The sequence below is a fragment of the Coenobita brevimanus genome, chromosome 105, assembly GCF_032717465.1.
Source record: "Coenobita brevimanus isolate Jiangsu-jjx chromosome 105, ASM3271746v2, whole genome shotgun sequence".
NCBI classification, from domain to species: domain Eukaryota; kingdom Metazoa; phylum Arthropoda; class Malacostraca; order Decapoda; family Coenobitidae; genus Coenobita; species Coenobita brevimanus.
This window is the reverse complement of record NC_137058.1, coordinates 24,086,592-24,098,339: the sequence shown is the minus strand read 5'-3', so window position 1 is coordinate 24,098,339 and position 11,748 is coordinate 24,086,592. Positions and strand designations below refer to the sequence as shown.

Sequence of the window (11,748 nt, the reverse complement as noted above, 5' to 3'; positions counted from 1 at the left end):
AGTGTTTAATGAAACCTAACCGAACCTAGGTTAACTTTACCTAATAATCTAACCTAACCTAACCCAGCATCCAGTGGGGAAGTTGGAAAATGAAGTCAAGGAAGTCAACCTTTCAGTATAAAAAGTGAGTTTTACGCCCGGTACCCCTGTTTTGGATAAGGGCTAAGGCGTTGCCCCTGGGTAGAGGACTTTGGTTTGAGGCGTGTAGCATTTTATAACCGGATGCCTTTCCTGATGTCTACCAATGACCCTGGGTGGATCCGATCCTCCAACCCTTCGGTCAGAGCGGAGCGCTCTAACCCACTGAGCCACGGCTGCTACTCAACCTTTCAGTATGTTGAGTAAGATTCTTCCATTACGCCGTAAACAAACAACTGTGGGTACGGCACAGGGAACGTAATGAAAAAAAGTGCGAAATTTTTCAGCAGGAAAAGGTATTTCACCACTCAGAAAATAGAAAAATACAGAAAACACATTGGAGGAATATGAATTGAATTGGTAAGGTTCTTCTACTGCCTCAAATAAAGTGTATGTTTACCCCAATTAGTTCATGAAGTTTACAGCAGTTTCTCTTCTATACACATCCAAAAGAACTTTTTAGTAGCCTGTTGACCATGGAGCGGGAAGACTGTCCAGCCCCTAGCTCCATCCTCTACTTCGCTGGAATTCAAGTCAGTTTAGGTTTGGCAGTTGGCTTGGGCTTGATTGGGCTAAGCAAAGACAGGCTTGGTTTGACCATTTAAACACATGCACACAGCAAAAGAAAGGCATTAAATGATGACTCCTCCCTCCTTATTTAGTAAGCACGTACAAATATCATTTGCGATGGATTGAGTTCACTAATTTGCATAATAATGTCAGTATCCATTAGCTGCGTGTAATTCCGAAAACTTACCAAATGCGGCGGGGAAGCATATGACCAAGGTCCTCCAAGTCATGAACCTTTGTCCGAGTGAGTCATGTTATAGCTTCCTCAGCTTTAATGTCAAGGTTTTGGAGTTATTTATTCCTCCTACTGGCTATATTAGCAAAGTTGGGCCCTATTTATCACCAACCTTGCTTCATATCCCGCTGGAAAATGGTAGTAAAGGTGATATTAACTATTTTTTAAGATAATTTAACTCCACTGCTTTGCTGGAGATTGTTTACATGGTGACACATCGCCAACGGGGTAACTTATTGTTTTTGTTTTTGTACAAGACATGTCGAGGTACAGTTATACTTGGCATTTATTTGAGGGAAGAGAAATTGAAAAAAAAAAAAAAACATTTGTTAGCAGAAAATCGTCCGGTCAGCATGGGTAAGTTTTTTTTACAATGCAAATTAAAAAGCAATTTCAACCCGCTCCCTAATTGTACCAAACTGGCGTTGAACTTTATTCAATTATCTGTTGCATCTTTGCCTTTCCTGCAATATAATAATTATCTTTAAGTAGTTTATAAAATGTTTAGTTGAGAATGTCCTTTCACTGATCAGAGAAAACTTTTGTTTGTAAACATGGCCGGGCTGGTGGCAGACTACGGATCATCTTCTGATGAAGAAAATGAAGATGCTGAGCTAATTAAAGAACTGTAAGTTAATGCACATTAATGATAAGAGCCCTTCAAGTCACAGGAAATATATATCACATTTTAAAAATCGATGCCATTTTGAATTACAACGTGACTAACCATGTCGGGAAGATAAACCATTTTTGAACGTCCCTGCTTGTAATTTTATTGAGTGTTGGGCATTTTGTACTGTAAAACAGTACAGTGAATTTCAGGTGATAGCAATATTAAACGAAGTGATGCATGATATTGTAGGTGAACACGCTGAATGAAGTAACAACCCGTTATAATTTGGTTCTGTTATCGGTAAATATTTACAAGTTGCCAGTACACCCCCCAGGTTGTACAGTATATTTTTCTGGACCTAACGTAACTTTACCTAACCTAACCTGCTACAGCGGGATGCTTACCTTAGAGTTAGGTATCGTACCAGTACTGTGCGTTTATGGTGGGAATATCCCTCAACCGCATATTGCCAACATGTAAAATAATATCGAAATATCCCAGGTTTAAGCTGAAAGAATGCAGTGATTGTGATGGACAGTATTTGGTATACATTAAGGCTTAGTCCCAATGTTCACAATTTTTAAAAACATGTTCATGCTGAATTAGAGGGGGTCTTCTACGACTTTTCTGGCACAGATGGTTCGTTTATCACTGAGCTTAGGTAATATGGAGAGGGAAGGGGATTCTGCAGCTCCCAGCTTCATCTGCTTTTGCAAATGGCATGTATTAGAGTTAGGTTAGATTAGATTTAGGTAGGAAAAGTTAGGTTAGATTAGGTCATTTTTAATTTGGTTAGATTGCATTAGATTAAGTTGAGTTAGGTTAGGTTATTTAAGTGTAGACACAATAATGACGAAGCTTGGGGTTGAATAATCCTCATCATCCTTGTTTAGTAAGTTTTAAGTGAAGCAGATTTGCCTTAAAATTTATAGAGATCACCCACTCTGGTTTGGTGTGGAAATGTCAAAAAGCATATTAAAAACTTTTTGTGAATGTTGGAGCTGATGTTTATGGTCAGTTGCATTAACATTAACTGCTAAATACAATATAAGCTCCATATTTCTGACGATAATCTGTGAAGCAGGTGAGTCGGATGGAGTATGTTTAGGCTTCGTATATTATCGCTGACTGCACCATGTAATATACTGTAGGCTGCAGGTGGACCATATCTTATAACCACAGGCATTCCAAAAATGACGACAAAGAATTAGGCATTGGCATTAAACAACTTAGTTCTGCTGTGTTCTTTTGGCTGACATGAAGATTTCATTTGAAGGTATTTATTAAGAGTTAAAACATGAATTGAACGTTGTAAGAGGAATACTGAAGGATGATGTGACCGTGTGGAGAGGATGGAAAATGAGAGACTGATTAGAAGAGTGTATGTTAGTGAGGTGGAGGGGAGACGAGGAGGGAGAGACCAATGTTGAGATGGAGGGGGAGACGAGGAGGGAGAGACCAAGGATGAGATGGAGGGATGGAGTAGAGAGGTATATGAGAGAGGGAGGTGTGAGTTAGAGGGAGGGCAGGCAAATGGCAGAGTACAGGGTGTCGTGGAAATTTGTTTATAACCACGCTTTATTGGACTGAGGTGTGTGACAGTAGGTAGATAGATTGTGTTTTGGTTAACATGCGAGGGATGGGTTGGATTTATTGCTCACACGATATCCATGGGGGGAAGTGACTGGTTGCCCTTACTGTATGGTAAATGTCTGGGGTTTTAAGGAGGGACACCTTCATGTGGTGGCACCTATATAACTAGCTAAATGTCTTCACTGCCAAGTTATACAAATGTTCCTCATTTCCTTTCCCATCCCCCAAAAGAGACTTTTGAACTGCAGGAGGAAGACAATTTCGTGTAGTCCACTAGATTCAAATTTTCGATGAACAGGAGCTACAGCCACTGCAGGTACAACTACTACACTACTGTACCATATTTTTTTTTTTTTTTTTTTTTTTACGATGTGTCAGACTCTAGGCATAGGCTTCACAGCCTGCTCCCAAGACCCAGTAGTCCTCCTACATACCATACACCTCTGCATGTCACTTTGGGATGGCTGAATATTTGCTGTCTAAATATGATAGCTACTTTTTACTAATACACGAATCACCTTTTATTTCAGGTCAACCAGAGTAACAGACAACAAAACTGTAAACTATTTTGAGAGTCCTCCTGAGAATAAGGAGAAAAAATCATCCAAAAAGGCCAAAAAATTGGAAATGGTAAAGCCTGAAGTTTTGGCCAACCCTCTACGAGGACCTGACAGCTTGCCGGCCCCATTCGAGGATAATTCTCAGGCGTCTGTATTTTTTAATCCATTTCACAAGGCACAGGAGGACAAGAAGACTGTATTGGAGAAGCATGTTAAGATGACGGAGAACCCACGTGATGTGGTGGAAATTAATGGCAAGAAGATCTGCTGGAACTATCGCAAAGGTTAGAATTTTTTTATGTGAATTACAAGTAAAAGTTTGTATCTCAAAGACCTTGTGGTCCATACTGAGGAGATACTTTGTATTTCCTCTGGAATGCATATCCAGTTTGTACATGACCAAATGTGAGTCAGATCCTATTGAGGTTTCTTTTAAGCTGCTCTACTCTAGTGCTATCAGTGTCTGTGGGGAATTTATTCCACGTGGAGTAGATCTTTTATGTGAAAAAGATTCACATATCCTGGAGAGAGAAACTACTTTTGTAGATTAGGCTTATTGTACTTAGTCAGTGGACGAGATATAGGTACAGCATATGAGTGTTCATTGCTTCCATCAGTCCAAGTGATTCCATTTTAGTGTATTCTTGTCTCTTTTGGGTGGCTGTGCACTGAGCAACAAGCCTAATGATTTCCTGTAACCCAGGAAATAATTTACAGTGCTGGGTGGTTACCATATAACTAATAATGGCATGATGTGGAGCCAACTGTGGTGTCCCTGTAAATTGGGCGGAGAGACACAAATGCAGAGTCCATCCAGGAACCAAACCTCCACACTCTTTTCTGTGCTTTGCTGTGGTGAGATGCTGTCTTCTGGAAGAGAAAATTGGTTCACTGCACGAATGTTCCTGCAGGGGTGGTTTCTTGCTTACGGTTGGTTGGTCTGCTCGGCTAGACAGATCGGGACTTCTGAACAATAACAGCAGACATTTTTATTGAAAACAGGAAAAATCTGACATAATGAAATGGTTTATTAAGGCTGTATCTAACGCTTCAGTTTAAAAATTCTATTGTAAGTTGAATACAACTGCCAGAAGATGGGAAAAATATGAAGACATCTCCATATTCATCGGGGTATATTGTTGTAGGATTATTGTACAGTAGTTCAGTTATTCATTGGACAAGAGGTAGATAATTTTTTTTCTCTATGCAGGGAAGGAGGAACCAAAGACTAGTAGCCTGCATAATTGTTTCCTCTAAGAAGAAAATTATTAAAGGAGAGCCAAAATAAAGATACAATATGTTCATTTTGAGATACCTGGACACAGTGCATTTATAAGACTGGAGATCATAGGCAGAAGGAAATACAGACAGGTTCAGAGTTGACCTGTTGCATATCTGAAGGACTGGTAGAGTCAGTCAACTTGTGAATTAAAAGTTGGACATACATTCATACATACTGTTCATAGGCCTATAAGTGATGCCATGTTTTCTCTCAAGGTAAACATGGTACAGCTGATGTTTTCTGTGGACTGGAAGTTAAACCAAGTGCCAGAACCAGCTAATTACCTCCCAACAGTTACTGGAAGCTGATAGGGAAAAAAGAAATGTAAAGTGTGTAATAAGATTGTAGATATATGATATATTCATTAATGTCATTGTCTGGGCCTGCTTTTCTTATGCTTGTCACTTTCCTTTTGCTGGCTAATATTCCTAAGCTGAGGGAGGCATGGAATGTATTTTTGGTCTTGGATAATCCTCTCTGGTAACATGTGTCAGTGAGGCAAGTGATTCACATACTGCAAGTGTGAAGTAGATTCAGTGGAACAGTAGGCCCTGTGAGTGAATGGGAGTGTGGCTTATTCAAATGAGCAGACATTAGACACCGTCGTATCTCATTCGATCCCCCCCCCCCCTTTTTTTTTTTTTTTTTTCTTTTTTTTTTTTTTCCTGGCCATTTAGACCCTGCCTCATCCCACTTTTGGAGGGGAAAGGAGGCCTCTAGATGATGGTGATGATGATGAGGAGGAGGATGTAGTGACATGAGATTCAAGGAGCCTTATCTGTTAGGTAGGAATGAGTCTCCTTAGTTATTGTAGTTGATTTGTTTTCGTCTAACAGAACTGGGTCACTCACAACTTTTTTTTTTTGCATGATATTAGATCTTTCATTGAGGATCTTCTTGGTTATTTGTGAGATTCTCCATGGTTACTAGGCTGATCAAATCAACCCTCTGGTGTGACTACACCTGGTCATCAGTTGAGCTGAAAGGGGTTAGGGATCTGTCAGGTTAGACCAGGTGTGTAATAATAAGTTTCATTTTTTGGTTGGTCACAGTAGCAACTTCTTTCTTTCTTTCTCGCTCTCTTTTGCCAGACGCCTTAATCCTGTAAAAGGTGGCCACAGACTAATTCCCTCCATGTCACCCTGCCTTTCTGCATCAGGTTGCCCTTCCCCAAATGCACACCCCTTCTTCTCATATATCTCTCCACTTCGTCCCTCCATCGCATCCTCAGTGTCCCCCTTCCCCTCTCGCCTTCCATTTCATCCATATAACCTACACAGATCCTTTCCTTGTTTGGTTACAACTGCAAATATGGACACGACTCATACAGAGACCACACACGCCAGACCACTCTGGCAGAACAGTATGCTACTATGACCGTAGATCCTTTCCATACCACTTCTTTGTGACTAGTAACAGATTTCAGTAGTAACTTCTTGTTACTGCTCAGAGCTGAAGATGGAGAGATTAACAGCATTACATCATAGAGAATATAAACATTTCTTTATTTTTCACCCCTGTGAGATCAGTGTAAGCTCCCTTTCCTTAGAACTTTTTCATGACTGGTACCATATTTTAGTACTGTACTATTCTCATGTTACAGCTCAGCATTGAAGATGGAGGGATGGCAGTTTAGTTCAAATTAAAGTGAAGATGATGATAATGACAGTGATGATGATGATGATGATGATGAATAATGTAATTTCTTTTATTTTTCACCTCTGGTAGGTCGTTGCAAGTTTGGCCACAACTGCAAATACGCACACGATTCAGACATTAGCCGCACATCCCAAAACTCAGTGACCCAGAGCCCAGGAATGTCGGTAGTGGCAGTGACGAGCTGTGTCGATCTCGGGGTAAACCAGGGATCCACCCCACCCGGAGAGGACCCGACCCCCACCAAGAAGAAACGACCAGGGTTATCCGACTCGGTAGTGCCTGGAAAGAAAGTGCAAAAACTGTACCGTAAACAACAGGCCAAAGAAACACCCTGGCTACTCAAATGAAACATGATTCAGTTATATTCCTTCAAGTTTCAGGCTTAGGAATGAACAGTTATTTTCTTTTGAGTTTCACACTTAGACATTAACACTGTCAGACTCCTGTGTTCACTCTCAGCAGGCCAAAGAAACTCCTTGGACACTTGTGTGAAACATGTTTTAAGTATCTGTGAGTTTTAGGCTTGTTAGTTTTGGTTTACCTCTGCACTGCAAGATGTTGATACTGGAGAGGGGTGCCTTCACACAGTGGCACTAATATGACCCGAAGTTGGAGCTGCTCGTTTATATAAATATCGTTCATCTATCTCCCTGTCCCTTGAAGGGAAGATGCTGGACTGCAGGAAAAGCTCAGCTCCATTCTGCAGTCCACTGGGTTCATGTCCAGATGAGCCTGGGGTTGCAACTACTACTGCTGCCACTACTGATGTGTGCCCTAAGTTGACAAAAAAAAAAAAGAATAAAAAGGAGAGCATCTTCATTGCTATCCTTATCACATTCTAGTAGTTCAGTTACTCTTGTAGGAGCTGCCTAGCATGGGCCAACCAGCCTGCTGCATTTATTCTCTCTTATGTTCTTATGTTTTATTGTGGTACCTAAGCAAAAGTAAAACAAAATGTACATCACAGAATTGTCCACTTGTGAGTTTTAGCTTACAGGGAAGTTGAAAATACTGATATTGATCATTTCTGAAGTACTGTATTAGCACAAATCACATTTGAGTAGAAAAGTAATGTGAAAATCACTTTTACATGCTATCAGGTACTTACTGAATAGTGCGATGCTTTGATTACCGACAGATAAGTAAGGTTATTTCACAAAATTTTTCTGTTTTAAATGTGATTTATGCTAATTTATCTATCTACCCTATCTGTTGCCAGTTGCCTTAATCCCGTTAGGGGTGACCACAAACAAATTGCCTTCACGTCATCCAGTCCTTTCCCTTTTGGCTACCCTCTTGCCAACTCACATCCCCCTCTGTCATATATCTCCCCACCCCAACCCTCCATCTCATCCTTGGTCTGTCCTTCTGTCTCATCCCCTCCACCTCACTCACATATATTTTTCTAGTCAGTCTACCTCTCTTCATTTCTGTTAATAGTATGAAAAGTATCAGTGTTGATATTTTGGCCTCCCTCATAATCCGAAAGTTGCAAGTAGGCACTTGAAAAGATCAAATGTAGAGGTTGTTGTCTGTATATTTTAGCCATACCAATTCCTAACATTGCAGAGATGCAAATCTGTATTATCTTCAGTCCTCACTTCTTTATATTCTAAATGTTTTGTAATGTACAGTATGGTGATGGAGAAGGATGCCTTCATGTGGTGGCACTGATATGACTGCGTGGTGCCACTGCATGGTTAGGCACACATCTCTCAGCTTCTTCCTTCCTTCCTGAAAGGAGGATGTTGAGCTGTAGGAGGAGGGCAGCTTCAGCCTGCATTTCACTGAGTTCACATTCAGATGAACCTGTGGCCACTACTATTGGTACTACCACCACTACTTCTACTATTAATTGATTGATTAACTTCTACTACTACCCAGTATCCTTCTGCTACTACCCAGTATTTTCTAAGATGTACTGTATAAAGTAGGAGATTTTCCGATTTATAACTGGATTTTAGTAACCTGTTCATCTCTCACTTTAACTTGGTCCAGATTTGTGTCCAATTGCAGTATATTGCACAGAGCTCAGTGGCGGAGAAAGATATACTGTAGCTGTGGCTGCCTGAGCTTTCCATACCACTTGTTTGTAACAAGGATAAATTGTAATGTTAATCTACTGTTCACATCCAGCATTCAAGATGGGGAGATGACAGCTTTTGTCCAAATTAAAGTGAGGAGAATATCATACAGTAGATAAACCTGTAGCACTGAAAATGCAGGGTTGGTGTAGAAGCCAAAACTATTTCTGTACGAGCTTTCAAACCCGAAATACTTAGGTCCAAAGGTTTTATGGGAAATGGGATATTTGAGAAAGGAGATTCATAGTTATAACTGTGAGAAAATCATCATTCATCATCATCCAGATGGAATCCATGTATTTAATAACTGAAATACAGTACAAACATAACTGGTGATGCATTACTGTTGTCATGTATGCAGACAGCAAACATCCTAATATCCATACCAGTAGAGCCAAAACTTGTACAAATAAGTGGAATTTGTGAACTGTACAGTATTTAGACATTCACCAGTGATGGTTAGACATCTTGTTTATTTTTCCCTTGTGGTAGTGGAGAGGAGATGATGATGATGATGACATCTCTTTGTCTTCCAGTTGTTATGGATAATGAAGTGATATGGATAATACACATGTGGATATTGGGAAGTTTACTGTACTTGTGTAACACACATTGTAGGTATATGGTAGTGATGGTACAGAAGAGAGATGCATTTACCTAATGGTTCTTATGCCTCAGTATACAAAGAAGAATGGTGGAGCGCAGGACACCTTCATCCTGCAGTCTACTGAGCACATAGTGAGATAAGTTTGGGGCCACAACAACAAGGTAGTGTTATTTATAATGCAGGTTTAATTTCATTCTCTTTGTCTATTTGTCTTTATCTGTCCATCTGTGTGTCTATTTGTCTTTATCTGTCCATCTGTCTATTGCTAGACACCTCAGTCCCATAAGGAGTGACCAATCGCTTGCATGTTACCCTGTCCATTGCCATTTAGCTGCCCACCCTCCAGCTTACACACCCCTCTCTCATATATTCCTCCACTTCATCCCTCCATTTCATCCTTGGTCTCCTCCTCCACCTCACTAGCATACACTCTTCTAACCATTCTCTCTTTCTCCTTCCTCTCCACTACTTCCCTCCTTCTTATCCTTGTTCTGTTGCTCCTCTTCTCCCCCTTCACCTCACTCAAATACATTCTTCTGTTAGGTCTTATTCTCCATCCATCTCAGTTATTTAAAAACCTTATCATGACGACATTAGTACCAAATTTGTATTAGATGTTGTGACTGGGTGTATCTGGGTATTAAATATTGAAGACCTTAAGGAATTGAAAGGAAAATATACTGAGATTAAACCTGTGCTCTGCTCACCTTAACTTGGCCCAGATGTTTGTCCTTTTGTAGGCTATTTTATGTAGCTCAGCGGCACCGTAAGACAATGCTTCATCTGTGCATCCTCTCCGTCGCACTTCTTTGTGACTAGCTCTGTATTCTGTTGTTAATCTCTTGTCACAGCTGTGCATTCAAGATGGAAGGTTGTTATGGTTGTACACACTCTCTCTCTCTCTCTTTCTCATATATATATATATATATATATATATATATATATATATAATATATTTGAAGACAGAGTGTATTTTTGGACAAATATAACAACATATGATATATTACTGATACAAGAGACTTCATTGCATTTATTGTTTATTGTACTGTTGGCTACTGTTTACATGATTTCCTCACAGTTATCATTATGGTTCTACTTTTCAAAATACTCCAGTTTCCAAAAAGCTGTGGATCCAAGTAGCCTATTTCAGATTTGGGAGTTTGTACTGTATGAGATTAGCTGCTACCATTTTATACCCTAATGTGTCATTTATAAAGGCTCCAACATGCTTGCTTGTGTTGGCCTTGGTCACCCGATGGCGGCTACCCACGCTGGCTCCATCTCTCATACTGTTTTCATAATTATATAACTGTGGTTTTGTTTTGTATGAGGAAGAGTATGGATGCCTGGTTGTCTAGTGGGTTAAGGCACTCCAGCTGGATGTGGCCCTCAAGGGTTTAAATCCAAGGCATGGTTGGGGTTTACATCTCATAAAATGCCACTCAAGAAGAGATTGGTAGATAATAGATAGATTATAGAGTGAAATGAATGTTGTAATATTAACAGATATTCTCTAAATAATGTGAATGTAATGAACTTTGATGTTGTGCTCTCTCTCTCTCTCTCTCTCTCTCTCTCTCTCCAGGTGAATCTGCACTGGGTGACAGGCCAAATGGTATCCTGTATACCAGGAGACCACTTACCACATTGTGTGGGAACCATATAACCAAATGAAGCCTTGTGGTTTAGTGGACTTAGATGCTGCATCCAGATGGTGTCTGTATGGGTACCATCTGAGGGCAGTTGGGGTTTATTGTTTGTGTAATGCCACTCAGGGGCATGGGAGGCTGATCACCGTTGTCTTAAACGTCGGGATTGATTAGCGTAGTCCCAGGCCCCTACGCTCCTTTTTATGTGGGGCAGCATGGTATGGATGATGATGATGATGATGATGATAAACTTGGAGTGTATATGACATTTTAGTGTAAGTACTCTGTAAATCTTGTATATCATTTTTATAAGCAAAGAAAATGAATGTTCAGTTTAGTAAAAGTTGTTTTGACTGTAACTGATAAGGATTCCAAGGGCTTGAGTGAATGAGAGTGTGACCCATTCAGTTAGGCAGGCTTTAGTTAGCTTATTCCATCATTTTTTATTTTTGGCTCTCCAGACTGGTCCTACCCCAGCCAAGAATGGAAAAAGAGGTCTGGATGATGATGATGATGTTGCTGCTGCTGATGATGATTGCTGATGATTGATGATAGTGGTGGTGGTGGTGGTGGTAATGATGATGATAGTGGTGGTGATTGTGGTGATGGTGGTAACGATGATGATGGTGGTGGTGGTGATGATGGTGATGGTGGTGGTGGTGATGATGGTGGTGGTGGTGGTGATGGTGGTGGTGGTGGTAATGATGATGATAGTGGTGGTGATTGTGGTGATGGTGGTAACGATGATGATGGTGGTG

General features: G+C 40.4%; 1 protein-coding gene across 1 annotated transcript; it reads left to right on the top strand.

Moving 5' to 3' along the window:
* The first annotated feature begins 1,497 nt into the window (after nt 1-1,497).
* LOC145416307 (uncharacterized) lies at nt 1,498-7,051 on the top strand. Its single transcript, XM_080285308.1, has 3 exons — nt 1,498-1,571; nt 3,680-3,993; nt 6,720-7,051. Exons 1-3 carry the CDS (start codon nt 1,498-1,500, stop codon nt 6,995-6,997), a joined length of 666 nt encoding a protein of 221 aa, XP_080141434.1. The 3' UTR covers nt 6,998-7,051.
* The last annotated feature ends 4,697 nt before the right edge of the window (nt 7,052-11,748 follow it).

Coding starts and splice junctions, on each gene's coding strand:
- LOC145416307 (XM_080285308.1), top strand. CDS start 1,498: ATGGCCGGGCTGGTGGCAGACTACGGATCATCTTCTGATGAAGAAAAT. Junction 1,572..3,679: donor GCTGAGCTAATTAAAGAACT/GTAAGTTAATGC, acceptor CTTTTATTTCAG/GTCAACCAGAGTAACAGACA. Junction 3,994..6,719: donor CTGCTGGAACTATCGCAAAG/GTTAGAATTTTT, acceptor CACCTCTGGTAG/GTCGTTGCAAGTTTGGCCAC.